At 41.4% G+C, this 22,389-nt stretch overlaps 1 protein-coding gene across 2 annotated transcripts in view; it reads right to left on the bottom strand.

Annotated features, from left to right (window-relative positions):
- Window positions 1–5,436: 5,436 nt before the first annotated feature.
- Tgfbr1 (transforming growth factor beta receptor 1) overlaps window positions 5,437–22,389 on the bottom strand; it is a 54,509-nt gene continuing 37,556 nt past the window's right edge. For both annotated transcript variants that reach the window (XM_032904226.1, XM_032904234.1), the window contains exons 5-9: window positions 17,007–17,174; window positions 16,472–16,628; window positions 14,659–14,783; window positions 13,312–13,442; window positions 5,437–9,693 (exon numbers count right to left, since the gene is read on the bottom strand). In XM_032904226.1, the coding sequence (XP_032760117.1) occupies window positions 9,568–9,693; window positions 13,312–13,442; window positions 14,659–14,783; window positions 16,472–16,628; window positions 17,007–17,174 (707 nt within the window). In that variant the 3' untranslated portion in view covers window positions 5,437–9,567. The remainder of the gene's footprint in view (window positions 9,694–13,311; window positions 13,443–14,658; window positions 14,784–16,471; window positions 16,629–17,006; window positions 17,175–22,389) is intronic.

Genomic DNA, 22,389 nt, shown 5'->3' with positions numbered 1-22,389 from the left:
TTATTTATTGTATAGGAGTACACTGCAGCTGTCTTCAGACACCAGAAAAGGGCATCGGATCTCATTACAGATGGTTGTGAGCCACCATGTGGTTGCTGGGAATTGAACTCAGGACCTCTGGAAGAGCAGTCAGTGCTCTTAACCGCTGAGCCATCTCTCCAGCCCTCAGACTCTTTAGAAGCAGTACTGTACTCAAAGAGCCCCCCCAGATATGCAAAGCTCCCTGAGAACCCAAGGGAGCCTTGGGATGACTAAGATGAGTTAAAGCAGAGGGCAAGGGTAAAGTTAAGTGAGGCTCCAGCCTCAAATTGGACAGGAACCAAATCGCAAGAAGCAGCATAAATGAGTGCCATTCAAGATGGTGGCCACATAGAAGCATCCGCAAGAACAATGGCAATTAGAGAGCTTTGTTCTTAGCATGTTATCAAAGAATAAGTTAAACATCATAAAACGTACTCATTGTATGTACACAGTGAATGAGGTGGAGTACATTTACAGAGGTGTGAACTCACCAAAATAGATCTTAGAGCATCCTGGTCATCCCAAAATTCCCTCACACCTATCTACAGTCTTTTTGTTCTGCTTCTTTCATGTATGATGATGGAGAAGAAATCCACAGTTATCATCCTGGCATGGTTAAGTGTTGTCAACTGACAAGACACTAGAATCACCCGGGAGCTAGCCTCTGCCATTGCCTGTGGGGGATTATCTTGCTGGTCCTAACCGAGGTTAGAGCATGCTCATTGTGGGCAGTACAATCCCTGGCTGGGATCCGGGGCTGTGTAAGTGGAGTGGAGAGAGGAGCTGACAGCACCACGCCTTCCTCATTCTCTGCTTCCTGACTGTGCTGTGGCTGCTTTAAGTCCCAGTTGCCTTGACTTTCCTGTCAGGATGGACTGCACCTTAAACTGTGGCTGAAGCTAACCCTTTCCCCACTAAGTCGAACCTACTGTGGTATTTTATCACTGCAGTAGAAAAAGACACCAAGATCCACCCCCAGACACGCTACCAGGGCATGGCGATTGTTTTAATTAAATGAATCCAGTGGAGAGTATGTGCTCAAACCAGCTTTCCTGCCTCCCCCTTGTCTGCTTAAAGTCCAAAGCTACAAGGGAAGATGATTATCTCTCAGCCCTTCCCTGAGCTCTCACGAACTAAATCCAAAATGGAGGAAGACTGAAATCTGTCCACGCCAGTTAGATGTCACACCCCACTGTATTCTATTTCAGTAGAAGTGAATAAACCATCTCTTTTGTTCCTTTGAGGTGACAACTGTCTCTTTCATCAGGGAATGTGATAACACAGAAAATCACTTTGTTATGAATAATGCTGCCAGAGGCATCCACCTGTAAGTCCTTGGTGGGGGTGTTTCCATTTGCTAGACTTAGCAGGTGACAGTACAGGATGGCCAGCTAGATTTCAGTGTCAGATTGAAAAACAACAACAACAACATACACATTCCATTCAATATTAGGATATTCTTATGAAAAACGTTTTTCTGTTTATCTGATATTCAAATTTCATTGAAAACATTGTATCTTATCTGACAAGCCTATGTACTGCATATATATATATATACACACACACACACACACACACACACACACACACACACACATATATATATGGAAATGGACTAGTGTGTCACTAGACAGGCTTACATTAACAAATTAAATTTGACCTCCACATAAAACCAGATACACTGAAACTAATAGAAGAGAAAGTGGGCAAGAACCTCGATCACATGGGCACAGGGGAAAATTTCCTGAACAGAACACCAATGGCTTATGCTCTAAGACCAAGAATGGACAAATGGGACCTCATAAAATGCAAAGCTTCTGTAAGGCAAAGGACACTGTCATTAGGACAAAACGGCAACCAACAGATTGGGAAAAGATCTTTACCAATCCTACATCCGATAAAGGGCTAATATTCAAAGAACTCAAGAAGTTAGACTCCAGAGAATCCAGAAAAATAGAATTATTTTTTAAATAGTTAACATATTTTAAAATTGGGTACAGAACTAAACAAAGAATTCTCATCTGAGGAATATCCAATGGCTGAGAAGCAACTAAAGAAATGTTCAACATCCTTAGTCATCAGGGAAATGCAAATCAAAACAACCCTGAGATTCTACCTCACACCAGTCAGAATGGCTAAGATCAAAAACTCAGGTGACAGCAGATGCTGGCGAGGATGTGGAGAGAGAGGAACACTCCTCCATTGTTGGTGGGATTGCAAGCTGGTACTACCACTCTGGAAACCAGTCTGGAGGTTCCTCAGAAAATTGGACATTGAACTACCTAAGGACCCAGCTATACCACTCCTGGGCATATACCCAAAAGATGCTCCAACATATAACAAGGGCACGTGCTCCACTATGTTTATTACAGCCTTATTTATAATAGCCAGAAGCTGGAAAGAACCCAGATGCCCTTCAACAGAGGAATGGATACAGAAAATGTGGTACATCTACACAATGACTTCATGAAATTCATAGGCAAATGGATGGAACTAGAAAATATTATCCTGAGTGAGGTAACCCAGTCACAAAAGAACACACATGGCATGCACTCATTGATAAGTGGATATTAGCCCAAAAGCTTGGAATATTCAAGATACAATGCACAGACCACATGAAGCTGAGGAAGAAGGACGACCAAAGTGTGGATGCTTTGGACCTTCTTAGAAGGGGGAAAAATACTCACAGGAGAAAATATGGAGACAAAGTGTGGAGCAGAGACTGAAGGAAAGGCCATCCAGAGACTGCCCCACCTGGGGGATCCTTCCCACATACAGTCACCAAACCCAGTCACTATTGAGGATGCCAAGAAGTGCATGCTGACAGGAGCCTGATATAGCTGTCTCCTGAGAGGCTCTGCCAGAGCCTAACAGATACAGAGGCGGATGCTCACAGCCAACCATTGAACTGAGAACGGGGTCCCCAATGGAGGAGTTAGAGAAAGGGCTGAAGGAGTTGAAGGGGTTTGTAACCCCATAAGAACAATACCAACCAACTACACCCTCCAGAGCTCCCAGGGACTAAACCATCATCCCAAGAGAACACAGGGATGGACCTATGGCTCCAGTGGCATATGTAGCAGAGGATGGCCTTGTCGGGTATCAATGGGAGGAGAAGCTCTTGCTCCTGTGAAGGTTCGATGCCCCAGTGTAGGGGAATGTCAGGGTGGGGAGATGGGAGGGAATGGGTGGGTGAGGGAGTACCCTCATGAAAGCAGGGAGAGGGAGGATGAGATAGTGGACTTTTGGAGGGGAAACGAACAAGAGGGCAACATTTAAAATGTAAATTAAAATATCCAATAAAAGAAAAAATTATAAAAATTAGTTTGTTTTTTTAAAAACAGATTTTGCCACTTTGTATCTCAGTAATAAGCAAAGAACTTTTGCCAAGGAAGCTGTTGCCACTTGGTTATACTGTCTTTTGTTTTTGTTTTTCAAAGACAGGGTCTTGCTATGTAGCCCAGGCAGGCCTTGAACTTTGAGTTCTGCTTTGGCCTCCCAACTGTTGAGATTACAAGCGTGTGTCACCACACCTGTCGACATGAATGTGCTTTCTTAGTAAACAGCCTACCAAACTGAGCCATTTTAAGATTGGGTCATTGTATTCGTTTTTATGAGTTCTTCATATATATGCATCAGATGTTCAGAGGGTGTTTGTCCCCAACCTAAACACCCTGAGTTTGATTCCCCACAAGTCTACATGGTGAAACCTAATCCAAGTTGTTCTGTGCACTAACATGCTCAGGCAAACAAGCACGTGCGCTCATACGCTCACACGCAATGTAATTTTAATGTTCTGTATACATCCTGTATTTTCTCAGGCATATAATTTGTAGTTGCTTTCAGTCAGCTTTGTCCTTCTACGCTTAATTGTGCTTTTGTTTGCCCTAAAGATTTTTTAATGTTGACAACATCCAATTTATGAAATGGGTTTTAAGTCTTTCACATGGTTTCTCTTATTTCCTTCTAGAAATTGTATAGCAGAACTGGGAAGTCTGAGGACTTTCTCACCTTCTTGCTGCCATTTTCCTTTTGAAACATGGCCATCTCCAGCAGCATCTGTTGACTGCTATCCTTCTCCCGCTGGGTCATCTTAGTCATGGTACACTTAGAAGATATCCATGTCCACAGCTTCGTATGTCCCCCCTTACACTCCGTAAGAGGGTGTCAGACCCCTTGACGGTGAGAGTTACAGGCAGTTGTGAGGCACCAGAATGGGTGCTGAGAACTGAACTCAGGCATGGTGCCAGTGCTGAGCCATGTCTGCAGCCTCAGGACTCTTACATTTCTTTCCTTTGGTGATCCTGAGGGCCTCATACCTGCCAGGTGAGTACCCTACCACTGAGCTCTGCCCGGCACCTTCCCTAGCATGACAGCTTATCCAGCCTGCTTACTCATTCTAGCTTTACCTTAGGGCCCACTTTATAACAGAGCATTCCCAGCATCTTTATTGTTGATACTATATATTTCTCCCATAATTTCACACCCAAACTATTTACATGGGCATCTAAAGAGTGCCTCTGTGGGCACTTCAATTGATACTCTTTTGACAGTTCTATCGTTAACGGTAATGGCTTTTGGATTTTGTTTAGAGACAGGTGCTATGTAGCTTGAGGCAGGTAGGCTCAGGCTATTCCTAAACTTGGAAATGTTAGACCTCTACCTCCTGCAGGTTGAAATTATTGGTATGCACTGTCATACCCAGCTCACTGAATAAAATTATTGGTTACTTCATGCCTGCCATTTTGCAAATGGCTTTAAAGTCTGGGGCCCTTTGGTTTCTGTTATCTTTTGTTGAATATGTTTACTGTACTGTTCTTTGTTTCACTGTTATTCCAACCCAATTTGAGTGATGCTATGTGGTCGCTCTAGGCTGCAGTAATGTACATGTCAATCACAGTTGTTCCATTACTGTTCTATTTCCTAATCTCCCATGTGCTGCGGTCATATCCTGTACCCATTTAGACCCAACAGTACAGTGTTGTAGGTACTGCTTTATAAACTTAGCACAGAGAAGATTCATACTGCAACGGCCCAGTGTCTCCGCACACTTGCCATCTGGGTGTTTAATCGGGTATGAACCTTGGTGCTAAAGTAGAACAACTGTGATAAAATAGAGATGGGGAGCATCCTAGTTTGCCTCAGGAGACCCAGGAGCAAGGCAGAACAAACAGATGTTAGACGTTAGGTAACATCTAACAGAGGTGAGGAGGGCCGAGGAGATGTGTGCAGGATCTCTGTAGCCGTGGCTGGCTTGGGAAATGGAAAGAGGCTACCAGCCAAGGAGCGTGGGTAGCTAGCTTCTAGACACTCAGGTCTGCAAACTCATGAAACAGTAATTCTATGGCAACCTGACTGAGCTCGAGAACTTATTCAATTTTGCTTTGCTTTCCAGAAAAGTATGTTGCCATTGGCACTGGTGGGAAAAAAGTCATTTATTTGCATTGCTTCTGTTTTCTACTGTAGTGTTAGGATGAAACTTAAGCATCTCCCTAATTTTTATTTACAATTCATCTGGAATATTACTACACATACAATGTACATTTAAAAACTGATGGGGAAACACAGTTTATGTTTTTTCTCTCTTCACAGGCTTCTCAAAACCACTCAACTTAAATGAAAATTTCTATGGACACCTGTACATATCTGAAAGGGCAGAGATCACACCAACAGAGTTAAAAGACTTTTGCACAAATACAATAAAATACAGAAAACCAAGTATAGATGATGTTATTTTGGGTACAAATATAAACAGTACAGTACCATCTGAGTAACTTAGCAACATAATACTCACACTTTATAGAAATAAAACTGCAAACCTGGCGGATGCTGACAAATATTAGACATTATATACACAATGAGGTAAATGTACCTTGGTCTCTTGAGAGGTAATTTAAGTTTAAAGCAAATGACACATTGAAGCATCTCCTTGACATATAAAGAAATATCAAATATTCCATTCCATTGGCACAATGTGAAAAAGGGATTATTAAAACACAGTTCATAATATTAAACTCACAAATCTCATTGAAAATAAAAGCAAATTCACTTTAAGAAAGAGATTGAATGTTATGACAATATTTTTTAAATGTTTGTAAGTAAGAGTCCTGTTAGGATTGAAAGCAATGTGCTGACAGCCCTCAGTTTTCCTCGAGAGGCCCACAAGAGTTTCACATCCAACACATGAAGCTGCACTCATTCCCAAACTATTCTCCAGACTCTCAACGCACTGACTGTCTGCTGGGCTGTGACAGCACATCTGGAATCTCCACAATACGGAGCCAGAACACTCCCACGACCGAGGAACAAAGAATGATTTACAACCATTCCCGTAGTGCATTGAGTGAATCACAATGTCTTCTGGGCAGACCCTGGAGTGCATGTTAAGTAGTAGTTTGCCATTGGTTTTACATGTCTGACAATTTGCAGAGGAAAGAGTCAAACATGTATGGATTACAAAAATGGCCAAATGGCCGTTTAAGTCTGCAGTGAGAACCAAAGTGTGGAACTCTTGATGGCCATGGCCCCAGGCAGGGCCTCAAGGCACTTCTTGAGTACTACTGTAGTAGCAGGATTACAGGCTCAGCTCATCATGCCTTTGCTGTCCTACTAGTAACACAGCTGGCCACTGCTTCTGAGGCCAACTTCCACTGCCACTTGGCTGTCACCCTAATCTTTGCCCAGAGCTGACATCAAAGCAGGGCTACCAGCAGGAGCGTCCCCAACTCCAATTTGCAGATCACTCCCCATGACACTCAGTGACTCAAGGAAGTGGAAAAATGTCACACAGCTTCCATCAACCACTTCATTTTAGGTCTCAAAAGCAGCTCTTAGGTCCAAAGGCTGGAGGTGGGTCAGGGACAATAAGTCTCTGGGCCAGGGGGCAGCAGAAAGGCAGAGTGGGAAAAAGAGAGCTGAAGATACAAGGGACTCAAGTTGTCTAAGCCTCTGTAAGTCATACTTTCTTCACGCTAGCTCAGCCAGGTCCTGACGCGATGATATGTAGTTGTCAGAACTGTCTTAGTCACACTACATCTTGGGGGTGTGCATGTCTCTGATTGGCAACAGAAACAACAGACTGCACTACAAAATGACACAGAAGTATTCCTATAATTAGAATATCTACAGTCATAGCTACATTAGCCATGACCTATCTCAGTTTTTAAGTTATTTTCATGTTTAGTATTGGCCACCTAGAGATTATCAAACTATCCCTACACAAAAAATTAGCTGTAAACATGTAAACTCAATTTAGAACTAAATTCCAACTTTAAAAAATTCCCTGATTCATCAAAGCACATTTCATCCACTTAGGTAAGAAAAACAATGATTCTTCAACCTCAGATGTCATGAGAAGTGTCTTCAGCAAAATCCCATTTCCTTGCAATAAAGTAAGAAACATATTACAACTTTAACTCAGACAACTTTTGGTATAGTCTTAAAATTATATAAAAACAGTTTTAGTGATAAAATGCATTGGTCCCTGGATTTCTATAAAGCAGATCTCGAACGGTTAGAAGTGGGGAAAAAACAAAACAAAACAAAACAGAAAACAAACCAAGTCCCCAAAAGTACCTGATTACAGCACAAGAGCGTATTAAGCAGGTGATAGAACCGTAACAACAAACCCTTACTTACATTGATGAAATCATGAGAATTGCAGAAAGAAACTCAGCTTTGTATTAAAAATACTAATCTCTAAGTACTTTTTCCCATGATGCTTTTAAATGTATGAAACTGACACTAATGCCTAGGTAACATGTCATTCGTTGTACAGTTACTTTGGTTTAAGACCAAATAGTCTTCAATTTATGCTAGGTTTGAGATAAGATGTTAACAGCGCTCAGCTGCTTCAAATCAACAGTCATAATCTCCTCTTGGCTAAACACTAAAGGCTATTGTGACCTTTTTATCTGAGAATCGACATCACTATGTCCAACATTTTGTCTGAAGCAATGACAACATTTCCCCCCAAGAATATGATCACAGTGATAAAAAGGACTTTAAAAGCCATACAAGTCCTGTAGAGACTTGACAGCACTGAAGTAAAAACCCAGGCTTTACCACCTAACTCCAGCACCAGTGAGGAGACCCAATGGGCTGACTGACATTTCATATGACCAAGAATACATGAAGAGAGCCTCTACTCAGAATAGCTATTAGCTGCCGCTTCTCCTAGTATCAAGCCTGCCACTGAATTCAGTGCTACCAGGTAAATCAAGCAGTTGCAAGATCTGCACATATGAGATAAAAAGACTGAATTAAAAGCTGCCCTCCTCAAAGTGTAGTGAGACCTCAAAACTCCACCTAACTCTGCCCTTCCCAAGATAGAATCCACAAATACTTACAGCTACATAGCATGTGAAAGTCACCTACACTTGTTGTATATTCAAATTAGCTAGCTCTGCCTTCCCAGAAAAAGGCCTATTATTTAACATTAACCACATTTGAATTTTAAATGCAATTCCTTTCCAAAAGAGAAAAGACAAAACAAAACACTGTCTTTGATCAGATAAAGAAAAAGAAATGGCTTACAGAATAGCATACAACTTTTCTTCAGCAATAGACTAGCCTCCTCTTTCAGAAAGAGTCAGTATACCGCAATGATTAAATCCGTGAAGCACTGTACATGTCTGGGGTGCCACTTCACTTCTTAAAATACACTCAGGCTAAACATCTCAACTGCAAAGCTCATGAGCTCTGTGTGGGGATGTTCCCACATGAGTTACTGCTTATTAATGCTACAGCATTGCATCAGTGGTTCAAGCACATTTGGGTAGGAGAAAGGCATAAATACTGAATGACATCTACCACAAAAACTCTTAAAAACAAAAACAAACCCAGAAAAGGTTTAGGTTACGCAGAAAAATAAACTTTCTGAATGAAAATGATACAGGACTAACAGACTTTAAGCAGCTCTGTTCGTTTCCATTTAGAAAGACGCAGAAGTGGCACTTACTGGTGTAGCACAACCCTACTCTGAAGGTGTGTTGTGTTCAGAGCATGAAGGAGCAGGAGCTGTACACAATACAGCTGACCACTGTGCCCCACGCCTACAGGAGGTCCTATTTTTTAGACCATAGAGTTTTAAGTGTTAGTTTAAGATCTTGAAAAACTATAGAACAGTACATTCCAAGTGAATCAAGGGAACACCAGTGGTTCGGAGTCCTCTGAGAATGTACCAAGAGTGGGAATCAGAAGTGCTTCCTCGAACTCCCTGCTCCAGCTCCTTCACCCTACAGACCGTCAACAGCACAGCAGCTCCCTAAGGGCTGCCGGTCGTCTTTAAAAACAAGCTTTGTTAATAAAAACAGAAGTAGACTACACAACATTCTGTAACTGTCTGGGAAGAAGTATCCATAGTGCACAGAAAGGATCCCCATGGCTGCCTCTGGGCCCAGAGAAACCCTGGGAAGCTTTCAGTTGACCATATTCCACTGTAGCGAGAGGAGCAGAGCCCTCCGTTCTCTCAGTGAGGTAGAACAACCAGCCTCCAAAACACCCAGGAGCAGATTTGAAGAGAGCAGAGTTCCCACGAAGTTTCAGTTACATTTTGATGCCTTCCTGTTGGCTGAGCTGTGACAATGTTTTTTTAATTCGCAAAGCTGTCAGCCTAGCTGCTCCATTGGCATACCAACATTCTCTCATAATTTTGGCCATCACTCTCAAGGCCTACAAAAAAATATAAGAAAAATAATTAATGCACACATACCACTTGCTATTGATCTGTGACTTTAAAATGATATGTATAAGGTTCCTATTCTAGATTCTTTATTTGTAGTAGCAAATGAGGACTTTAGCCTCCATCCGGATCCTTGTGCCAGCTGCTGGAAAGGCTGTGGACAGGGGAGCTTTTGCAGGAGACCTAAAAAAGCTGCCTTCTGGTCCAGCACTGACAGAATGCACCCACTATGCCAGCCACCGAGACCCTGGGTGGAAACATAACTGCACTTTGAGTACTTTAGAGCAAAGCTTAGGGTAGAAAGCAGGGAGAAGAGCTCAAATGCTGGGATGCGGGTCCTGCCCACTCCAACTTGTCCCAGTTAGGAACCAAGCCACCTCTCCAGCCCAGCAGAAGGCTTAAGGGTTTTGTCCAAGGAAAGAAAGTCCTATCCCTGGTTCCAGAGTAAAAGGGCAGGTATCTTACACTGGAAGCATGCTGGACTCTCTGACTGTAAGCCTTCTCCTAGAACACAGTAGTAGCACCCGTGCACACTCTTCTTGGTGGATTCTGAAGGAATTGCCCCTGGAGATCTGGGCAGTCCAAGAGAATAGGCCTGACAAATTATCAACAGTCACCAGAGAATCAATCAAATAATCCAGAGACATCACCTAAAGTGTAACACGTAAGCTCCAATCACATGCACCTATACCTTCACTAAAAGTGGTGTCTGATCGGACATTTGAAAAAAGTAACATGAAATGAAGAAACCAAAATGAAGCTGGACAGAGAGAGAAAGACAGAGAGAGAGAGAGAGAGAGAGAGAGAGAGAGAGAGAGAGAGCGAGAGAGAGAGAGCGAGAGAGAGAGCCGTATATTGAAGCTCTACTATTAGCAGGCATGGTGTAGTACAGTGTTTGTACAGTACGCATACTGTGTTGAGGCCACAGGAACACCACCACCACCAAACCCCTGGGATTCATCATGGGTTCGTGTGTTTTGTTTTGTTTAAGTTTATTCTCCCTGTGTAGTGTTTATACTCAAAGTTACTTTATTCTTTCCAACGTTCCCTTCAGTATTTTAGACTATAACACTCCTCAAATGTCTAGTGATAGACTAATAAGGTTCTGTCAGAAGTGAGTAGGAGGAACATTCAGAGATAATTATAGATAACTACCTGAGAGAAAGGTCAGGTGGGGAACATGGGAAGGAGGGCAAAGAAGGGAGAATGAGGACATACATGGAAAATGGAATGGCCTACGAAGCTGATAAATCTTCCTAAGTAGAGGGAAGGAGGGCAGGCTTATTATAGTCAGGTAACCAAAGGCGAGAAAAAACAACAAAGGAAATGGGAGACGACCCAAGACTACTTCAGAAGTATTTCTAAGAAAATATGTTTCTGGATTTAAAGACCATGTACCAATGTATACAGTTATTTAAACAACTATTTTTGAAGTCTATTATTTAACAAATATTTCTGTAGGTGTTAGATACAGCAGTGAACAAACTTATGAAATCTCTGTCCTCAAAAAGTTTCCATTCAGAGATAAACCAATTAATAAACTACTGTGAAATACAGACCTTTAAGGTGGTAAATGCCAAGAACAATTTAGAGCTGATAAAGCATGCTAAGGGAAAGCATATTCTCAATAGGAAGGGAAATGTCTAATTTAACAGTCCTGAAAGAGAGGAGCACACAAACAAGATGGAGGAGTAAACAAGGAAGGAGGTGAAGGTCCAGGAAGGACACAGAAGCAAAAGGAATTCCAACAAAGCCACACAGTGGCTCTCAAAGCAACCAGTCCAGACTGTAAACAGCAAAAGGCCCTGGAGGACACATTTATGTATTGATCAGTTTGAGGTTTGTGTGTGCATGTATGCATGTGTTACTGCAGACTGAACCTAGGGCCACACACACACTTGGCAAGCATGCTAGCACTAAGCTATATGTTGAACCATTTAGCATATTTTTCAGTTTTAATCTTAGGTCTCACTACATTCATTACTAAGACTGGTCTTACATTAGAGCTCTACAGTGCAGGCAGGCTTGAGCGTGTGACCTTCCTGCCTCAGCCTCCTGAGCAGCTGGGATCACAGGCCTGGGCTAGCCAGCTTAGCCAGTTCCACACTCATGTGTTTTGACTGAGAGACTTTCAAACCCTAGAAAAGTAGAAGCCTGAAAAACAGTAAGTACACAGAAAGCTAATCTCATCAAATTGAGAAAATAACACGGCAGCAATGGCATTAACCAGCATCCCATAACAGCATCTATGGACTGCACATGTTCTTTCTTAACAGTAACCAACCAACTTCTTCCTGCTTAAAAGACGCCTGTCTCTAAACTGCTTCAGTCACTAAATGTGTGAGAACTTCATATCTATGTGATCAAGCACCCAGAGACATTTTAAAGCACACCATTGTATGTTGAGTTCTATTACATGAACACTCTGGGCACATTGAGTGTCTCCTCTGGGTCTGAACATTGTATTTTGCTTAAGGTGTCATACAATTAAAAAAAAACTTTAAAAAAATTTCTTAAGGAAAAGAAAGATATGCTTTCTTTTTAGGTTTGCTTTTCCCATAGAGTGTCCCACCTGGACTTTTTTTCTAGGAATGAATGTTTGGCACTTTTTCAACAAAGCAGAGTAGGACTTTGTACCAACTGCAAGAGAGACTTCCCTAAAATCAGAAAACACTACCTTAGTACAATTCCTTGGGGCCTCATTAAAAGGTCTAACTTTGTTGTTATTTTGAGATAGGGTCTCTTGGAGCCCAGGTTAGCCAGGAACTGGCTTAAGTTGAGCTTAAACTCCTGAATATCCTGCCTTTATTTTTGGGATACTAGGAGGACAGGCCTGTGTAGCACCACCCTGGCTTAAGTCACAGTTGAGGAGCAATCCCTGGCCTCTGCTATATTAAGCATGTACTCTACAAACTCAGCCACACGCCAGGTAGAGAGCACAGTGATGTCAGAAGTGACACTGAGATGTCTACCTCTTTCTTTCTTTGAAAGTCCACCTAAACTATGAAACTTCCAATCTGGAAGGCAGTCCTTGGAACACTGATATCTAAGAGTAACAGCTGTTAATAAACTTGGTTTTATGACTTCTTTGAATTTACAGTTAAGAATGAGTTCCCACCACATTCTATCAAAGCTAGGGCTGACATGGCCAGTCTGTTGGCGAGCAACCCTCCCTTCTGAGGAGCAGCCCTAGGAGCACAGGTCCCACACCTGAAGCTCCTGCAGTGACCCTGCTCAAGCCCCTCTTCTTACAGAGGGGCTGCTAGTTTCAGGGAACTGGCGCGGCCTGTTCATGTCCAGTCTGAACTGGGAGCCAAGCTAGTGCTGACAGGCCTCCTTACTCCTGCTCGTGTCGGTCATATTATTCTGGGCTGCACAGGATGGATGGAGGCATTCTTTCCAACGGCAGGCATTTTATTTCATTTAGCATACCTAACAATGTTCTGACATGCCACTGCAAATGCTTCATGGTCTTTTTAATACTTTTACTAATACTTGTTAGTTTATGAAAAAGGGGGAAAAAAAACCTTTGCATTTTTCCTTACAGAAAAGTAACAAACTTCCGCCTACTAAGTAGAAAGTTTAGCAAAGAGCCTTGTATCACTTACCTCACAGCTCTGCCATCTGTTGGGAATATTTGGCCTTAACTTCTGTTCACAAACTACTTTTCTCATTTCTTCAACGGATGGATCAGAAGGTACAAGATCATAGTAAGGCAACTGGTAGTCTTCGTGGATTCCTGTATTGGTTTAAAACGTCCAATGTAATCTACTGCTGCCAAGCCACTGGAAGGATTACTTGCGAGGACCACTACAGTGGTTTGTAATTCATCAGGTTGGGGAGTGAGGCTCACAGCTTTCTGTATCTTACCCACACCTGCTGCTGTAATAACCTGAGTCATCACAATCTAGAGTCACCCAGGAGACAGGCCTCTGGACGTCTCTATGAGGAATTTGATTATTTAACTGACACAGGAGGATTCGTTTGACCTTGGGCAAGGAACCCTGGAGTGTATAAAATAGAGAGAGCAAGCCGATCAGCACGCGCTCCCTGGGCTCTGCTCTTGATTACAGATGTGACATGACTAGGTCCCTTAAGCCCCTGCCACTGTGACTTCCCTGTATGACAGACTGTAACTTGGAAGTGTGAGTCACAATAAACCTTTCTCCTTTATACTACTTTTGTCAGAAAACTGTATCACAGAAACAGAAAAAGAAACTAGGACAACTTTGAGCCTCATGTGCTATGAGGACCAGGCTGAGATTTTGACTATAACTCTACTAGGCAGAAGATGAAATCGTACTATGATTGCAGTCTCTCACTGGATGCACGGACATATTCTTATAAGGAGATGTGAATCCCACAAGGTTAGCTTAAGATACAAATCTCTTCCTTCTGATTGTGTTTGTAAATAACACGTTCTATTTGCTATAATACCAAACGTACTCTATCTCTCACTGTCTAAAATCCTAGCCAGGATGCCTAAGCCTAAGAGACAGTGTTTTGAGCACACACTGACAATTAAGTTCTCAGCCTAATATAAAACCAAAAATTAAAACAAACTTAATCTAAAAAGCATGCAATGTTAATGCAATTATCATTATATAGATAATTCAACAATCAAACTGTAGAAAAACAATCATAGGCTTTTTGTAAAAAAAAAAATTTTTTTTAAGTCGTTTTAGCCAAGTTCATACTAGAAACAGCTTCTCAGGTTGCCTTTCACATAGGCAAGATGATAGCAAAAGGCTGGGTTCTGACACTGAGACTAAAACAGCAGCAGGAGGAGCTGGACAAGCTGTGTGTTAACAGGATTGATCTTTTGTCCCCTGTGGCATTCTCAGTGGTTACTTGTCAGACTGCCCACTGTAGAGTTTCAGTCAAAAAAAAAAAAGAAAGAAAATAACTCGACTAACTTCTCATGACAAACTATTGGGGGAAGGACAGTGACTTACCACCAATGGAACAGCGTCGAGCGATTTCCCAGAATACTAAGCCCATTGCATAGATGTCAGCACGTTTGAAGGATTCAAAATGTTTCATATTTATGGAATCATCTAGAACTTCAGGGGCCATATACCTGAAAAAAGAAGTCAACATTGTAGTCAACTATAAAGCACATTGGTTTTGAGCTGTTTCATATACTTTTCCTTCTTGAAAAAACAGATACATAGCCTGTGTCACTATATAGACTAGGCTGGCTTAGAGACCCACCTACCTTTGCCTCATAAGCACCTGGATTAAAGATGTATACTATCAAACACAAGAATGTTTTTCTCTTTTTATTGTAGTTTTGTTGTTTTAAAAATGAATCACAATACCTACAAAAAAATTTCCCAAGTACATAAAGTTAAAAAAAAAAAATCACCCCTTACCATGTCAACACGAGTCAGTCCTTTCAGACATCTCCCTATATGCAGACACACATAAAATATCACATGACTGAGAGCATATCAGTTGCAAGCAAAATATTAAGTATTTAAACTGGTTTGCAAATGAATGATGTTGACTAAATCCCATGAAATGCTGAAATGGCAGTTCTATGCCATCTGTCTTCTGATCATGGTTTATGAAAGACACACATTGAACAGCTGTAGCTGTTACAAATACCCTGATACACACCACCCTCACGGACTATTTAGGGACCACATATTTTAATCTGGAAGCCTTCTCACCAAAACAGTATGAAAAAGGCAAGAGGAAAGGGACAGGGTTCTGAGGTCTCGGTCTCTCTCTCTCTCTCTGTCTCTTTCCTTCTTTCTTTTAGTTTTTTTTTTTTTTTTTTTGAGACAGGATTTCTCTGTGTAACCCTGGCTGCCCTGTTGCTCTGTAGTTCAGGATCTGCCTGCCTCTGCCTTCTAGCACTGGCAGTAAAGCACACAGCACCACTGCCCAGCTGAGATTTGCTACAGTTACTACTACTATAGACCACTACTGAGGCTCACTCAGTCACAAGTTCTTGCAAGTCCCCACACAACCCAGAAACAGTAAGTACAATTTAGACTGACTAAAATTGCTGGCTCTTTCCAAGTTCAAGGCATTAGTTTTGAAGAAATATCGTGACACAATTTTTATACAGTAAGAGTTTTAGTCCATCATCTCAGCTCGCCTGTCACATTACCAAACCTTAAGTGTATTTTTCTCTTCTGAATTAATAGTAATGAATGACATCTATCTATAGAGGTTCTTTTGAGAATGAATGCATGAAACAGATATTTATGAAAGTGGATAAGGCACTTCAATAAGTACTTGGAACACAGGCATTTTAAGCTTCTTGCAAGCCAATGGACCACACAGACCAAGACACACAAAAAGACAGTTAAAATATAATGTGAGGATACAGTTACGGTAAATGACTCAAAGAGTCACTTACTGTGCTGTAATGAGAAGATGTAAGAGTCCTGAGGATCAAAAAAGGCTTCCGTGAGGTACAGAGGGATATTAAGGGAACAGTATGTTAAAGGATGTTATGTTCTACAACAGAAAATATAAAGACAGGCTGGCTATAGTACAGAGCAGGAAGGACTTTGACTACTATTAGATACTACTGTTCTTACAATTAACCCAATTAATGAAAACACTTTCTGGAAGGTTGTCCATCAATAGGCTTGGTTTTAAGTAACTAGGCTGCAGAGTAGCAAAGATCTCAAAGTTTGTGAACAATCCAATAAAGGACCAAGTTTGAGTTTCAGAAGAGATACAGATATGAAATGGGTGGGGGGGGTTTAACATCAGTCACTATCAAATACCATTTACTCCTAAGTGTACCTTTTAGTGCCTACTCTGTGGTTTGGAGCAATATCAATTGTATCTGTGGCAGAATCATGTCTCACAGCAAGTCCCAAGTCTGCAATACAACAGGTTCCATTTTTCTTCACCAAGATATTCTTTGATTTCAAATCTCTATGGGCAATAGCCGGTTTTCCTAGAAAACCAAAAGTTAGACATGACTGCTAAACAAGAGACACCAATCACAATTCGCTTTTATTCCCCAGTCCCAGTGTGAAACCACTAAGTTACCTATAACAACTAGACTATTACTAAACTCAGCAAACCACTGTGTCAAAAGGGATGAAATTGTTTAAATCTTCAGACAATGTATATCTACAAACTAAAAACCAAGGTGAAAAGTTGTTGGTTTGTTTGTTGATCTCTAAATAAACTTTCAGATTTCTTATATTTTCACTGGAAAAAAAATTCAAATTTTAAAAAGCTACATATCTCCAGTTAGGTTTCACATTTTGAATATATATTATACTCACAGGCACATAAGCTTAAATAACAGAACTGTAGAAAGTGTTACCTTGGGTACCAACAATCTCCATGTGAAGATGGGCAAGACCACTTGCCGTGGACAGAGCGAGTTTGATCATTCCTTCCACAGTAACAGTGTATCTATTCAAGTAATCGAAAAGGGATCCATGCTCATGATAATCCGACACCAACCACAGCTGAGTCCATGTACCATTGTCTGCGCATCAGAACAGACACAGTTCAGTTGGGCTGCTGAACACTTGCAGCTTACTCAAGCTGTCAGCACTTTTCACTATCACTCCTCAACACACCTGCAACAGGATGCCACCTCAACTTTGCATCAATTCCTTCCATTATTTTCTCATATTTAGTTTCTCTACACTTTTATGTGCATATATTTCAGATCCTCAGACTGTACCCCCTATTCATGAGATAAAGCAATGATATAACTCCATTTAAGAGAAAAGGAATCATATTCCAACAATGTTCATTTCCTCATCCTACAGAGACAGTAAAAGAGCTGGGACTCCTTAGTGCCTGAGGAGGCACCTGGGCCAGATTAGTTCAAGATCAGTGCTGCTCTGGAGGAAAAAGGGGAGCAGAAAGTGAAGATAAGAAACATCTGGGGAGCCCAGTATGGCCACAATAGCATGTGGTAAAACTGAAGTGAGCTTTGGTGAGAACTGACAAGCTTTAGTGACAGACTGTACAGTTCTCAAAGATGCCAGACAAGATGATCATAATTTCAATGCTGCTATCTCAGAAAAACAAGAACAGCAGTACCTCTGATGCTAACACAGGAACTGAAGTGTTGGAAGAGAAGGCTAAAGAGACTAGGACTGAACCTCATTGTACAAGGTGATTTGGAACCTAAACAGCTTGAAAGGTGGGTGCTAAAGAGATCCTTGGTAAACTGATGCATGTATCTGAAATGTAACATTAAGATCGATAGTTAGGCTCCTAGGCTACACTGGTCCAGTAAATGCTATTTAACTTAGAAGTAGATAGGAAAAATAAGAAACAACACACTTCAGTTAAATATATATACCCTTAAGTCATGTACTGGCTAGTTTTATGTCAGTCTGACACAATCTCAAGTCATTTGAGACCAAGGAAGCTCAACTAAAAAAATGTCCCCACTAAGTTGCCTGTGGACATGTCTGGGGTGCACTTTTTTTGATTAGTACACCATGCGGGGGCACTCACTATGGGGAATGGCACCCCTACACTGGTGGTCCTGGGTGCTAAAATAAAGCAACTTAAGCCAGCCATGGGTGGCAAGCCAGTAAAATAATGTCTCTCAGTGGCCTCTGCTTTAGTTCCTACCTCCAGTTCCTGCTTTGACTTCCTCTCAAGTGAATTGTGATTGTGATAATGTAAGCCAAAATAAATGTTTATGTCCTCAATTTGCTTTTAGTCATGGTGTTTTATCCCAGTAATAGAAAAACATAACTAAAACAAGTTATACTAACCCAGGCAGGAATCCAGTTTCTGTGTGCTATTGATTACATGGCCTCAGACATGTTTCTCAACAGGCCTACTTTGAAGACTCTTAAGACATTTAAAGAGAATACAGAACTAGATTTTTTTTAAAGTAGGTAACACAAGGTTTGCCTTATGAGAATTTAAAATGTGCCCTTCCCTACTAGCTAAAAACAAAAGAAAAAAGGAGGCATAAATAAGATCTATATTTTGTAGGCATGTGCCTTTAATTCCAACACTTGGGAGACACAGGCAGGAGGCCAGCCTATTCTATGGAGTGAGTTACAGGACAGCCAGAGCTACAGAGAAACCCTGTCTTGGAGGAAAAGCAAAAACATAAACCAAAACCAACCTAACAAAAAACAATAGGGTATGTGCATGCGTGTCAAAAATGATAGGGCTTCATGATCTGGAGGAGATTCCTTTCTTTGTTTTTAATTTTATTTTATATTTGAGTGTTTTGCTTGTGTGTATGACTGTTTACTACTTGTATGCCTGATATTCATAGAGGCCAGAAAAGAGCAATGGATCCACTGGAATTGGAGTTACATATAGACAATTGAGAGTCACCATGCAGGGGCTTGGAGTCAGGCTCCCTAGAACATTCAGTGTTCTTAATCATTGAGTCTTCTCTTTAGCCCCATGCAAAGTATTTTTTGCTACTGCCAAAAGAACTCAAAATAGTGATTCTAGTTTTTTTTGTTTTGTTTATTCTTGTTGTTTTTTCCTTTTCTTTTCTCAACTGTTCTTTATGCATTCCGTTAACCATAACTGTGTCCTGAAAGATTAAAAAACACAACAGGGAGAGAACATGACAGGAAAGGGAGATTTCCTGGAGTATCTAACCAGAGAGGAAGACAGAAGAGACTGCTCATACAAAGAGAGCTGCACAATGGGTCTGAAGAAATGACCTGTCACTTAAGAACCAATGTTGGTCTTGAGAAGACCAGAGCTCAGTTCCCAAAACCCGTATCAGGCTCACAACTGCCTATAACACAAGCCCAGGAGAACCTATGCATCTGGCCTCCCTGGGCACCTGTACTCAATCACACATACCTGCACACAGATATCATTAAAAATAAATCTTTTTATTTTCTTTTGTTTAAGGCTGACCTAGGCAAAAGTAGCCAAATCAAGAGGAGGAAGAGAAAGAGAAAGAGAAGTGGGATGGAAAGCCTAGGTTCTGCCCAGTAGGTATACCTGATAAGAAAACAGATGATGGGAGGAAGCCAGTAGGGTCAGTTAGTTCCCATCATGGCCACCAGATGACAGCATCCGCTTGACTGCAGCTTGAAAAACTGACAGGTCAGGGCACAACAGGGTCAGTGGGTTTGTGGAAGTCTGAAAGAGGTTTAAACTTCAACTGCAAATGTGTCACCACCACAGTAGGGTTTGAGATCACATTTGGGCAAGCTCTTTAAGGAAACAATCACTATTTGTAAATCAGAGCCTTCTTACAAATCAATCAGAATAATAAGATTGGGAAAATAAGCAAATAGTAGGAAATAAGAAGCGGCTAGTATAGTGGCACACTGTAATCTCAGCACTGGGGCATGGAGTGAGGAAGAACATGAGTTCAAAGCCAGCTGTGGCCATCTTTTTAAAAAAAGAAACTAAACAAACAAGCACACAAAAACAAAACCAAACAAAAAAAACCAAAACAAGAAAGAAGGAAGGAAGGAAGGAAGGAAGGAAGGAAGGGGAGGGAGGGAGGGAGGGAGGGAAAGAAGGAGGGAAGGAAGGAAGAAAGGAAGGAAGGAAAAATATACAGTAAGAAAAATGTTATTTCAAGAGTTGGAAGCGGGAGCTAAATAGTGTCAAAATAGAAGAATGTTAAGAGTCAATCATACAGACTGTGATTACTGCTTTGCTTATTTTCCAATTAGATACTGAAATGTCAGGAGCCACTGATAATCACTACCTACCATCCATTAGAGTTCCTACCACAATCACATGTACGTGTCCTTATGTGACAGCCTAAGAAGTTCACAACACAGCTAGTGTCTACTTTATGAAACCAACAAGACTGATCAGCCTTAGCCTCTGTAGTGGGTAATCTTAACTGTTAACTTGACTGTAATTTAGGATGCTTCAGAGACAAACCTCTGGTATGACTGTGAGGGTGGTTTCAGAGAAGTTTAAATGAGGTGAGAAGACTCACCCTTAAGATGGGTAGCACTAGTCCATGGCCACATCCCGCCCCTCTTCCTGACTGCAGACACAGTCAGTGTAACTATCCGCCTCAGGCTTCAGTCTGTCACTATGCCTTCTATCAAGATCCCTTCAGACAGGAACCAAAAGAAACCATTCCTTCTCAAAGGTATGTTTGTCACAGTGATGAGATAAGTTAACTAATAGAGCCTCTAAATCTACAAAGAAGCAAAGAGGGGAGGATCCTTAATAGTATACCTGACATTAGAAAAAGTGGGGGACGCACCTATGGTCACTTGATCTTTGACAAAGGAGCTAAAACCACCCAATGGAAGAAAGATAGCATTTTCAGCAAATGGTGCTGGTTCAACTGGAGGTCAGCATGTAGAAGAATGCAGATCGATCCATTCTGCATTCTACATTCTACAAAGCTTAAGTCCAAGTGGATCAAGGACCTCCACATCAAACCAGATACACTCAAACTAATAGAAGAAAAAGTGGGGAAGAACCTCGAACACATGGGCACTGGGGAAAATTTCCTGAACAAAACACCAATGGCTTATGCTCTAAGATCAAGAATCGACAAATGGGACCTCATAAAACTGAAAAGCTTCTGTAAAAGACACTGTCATTAGGACAAAACGGCAACCAACAGATTGGGAAAGTATCTTTACCAATCCTACAACTGATAGAGGGCTAATATCTAAAATATTAGATAGAGGGGCAAAGAACTCAAGAAGTTAAGACTCCAGAGAGTCAAATAACCCTATTAAAAATGGGGTACAGAGCTAAACAAACATTCTCAGCTGAGGAATATCCAATGGCCGAGAAGCAACTAAAGAAATGTTCAACATCCTTAGTCATCAGGGAAATGCAAATCAAAACAACCCTGAGATTCTACCTCACATCAGTCAGAATGGCTAAGATCAAAAACTCAGGTGACAGCAGATGCTGGCGAGGATGTGGAGAAAGAGGAACACTCCTCCATTGTTGATGGGATTGCAAACTGGTACAACCACTCTGGAAACCAGTCTGGAGTTTCCTCAGAAAGTTGGACAAGGTAATATCTGAGGACCTATCTATACCACTCCTGGGCATATACCCATATGTCCTTTGCTCCAACATACAATGAAAACACACATGCTCCACTTTGTTCATAGCATTCTCATTTATAATAGCCAGAGGCTGGAAAGAACCCAGATGCCCTTCAACAGAGGAATGGATTAAAAAACTGTGGTACATCTACACAATGGAGTACTACTCAGCTATCAAAAACACCGACTTCATGAAATTCATAGGCAAATGGAATGAACTAGAAAATATCATCCTGAGTGAGGTTACTCAATCACAGAAAAACACATTTGGTATTCACTCATTGATAAGTGGATATTAGCCCAAAAGCTTGAATTACCCAAGATGCAATCCACAGGCCACAGGAAGCTCAAGAAGAAGGATGACCAAAATGCGGATGCTCCCACTCCTTCTTAAAAGGGGGAAAATGTCCATAGGAGGGGATATGGAAGCAAGGTTTAGAGCAGCAACTCAAGCCTGCCCCACATGTGGCATATATATATATATACAGCCCCCAAAACTAGATAAGATTGATGAAGCTAAAAAAATGCATGCTGAAAGGGACCGGATATAGATCTTTCCTGAGAGACATATCCAGAGCAGGTCCAATACCAAGGTCAATGCTAGCAGCAAACCACCAAACTGAGAATAGGACCCCCTTGGTGGGAATTAGAGAAAAGATTGAAAGAGCTGAAGGGGCTTGCAACCCCATAAAAACAACAATGCCA

This window comes from Rattus rattus, chromosome 1 (genome assembly GCF_011064425.1).
Source record: "Rattus rattus isolate New Zealand chromosome 1, Rrattus_CSIRO_v1, whole genome shotgun sequence".
In the NCBI taxonomy this organism is placed as follows: Eukaryota; Metazoa; Chordata; class Mammalia; order Rodentia; family Muridae; genus Rattus; species Rattus rattus.
Note: the sequence above shows the minus strand (reverse complement) of the source record. Positions and strands in the feature narration are given on the sequence as shown.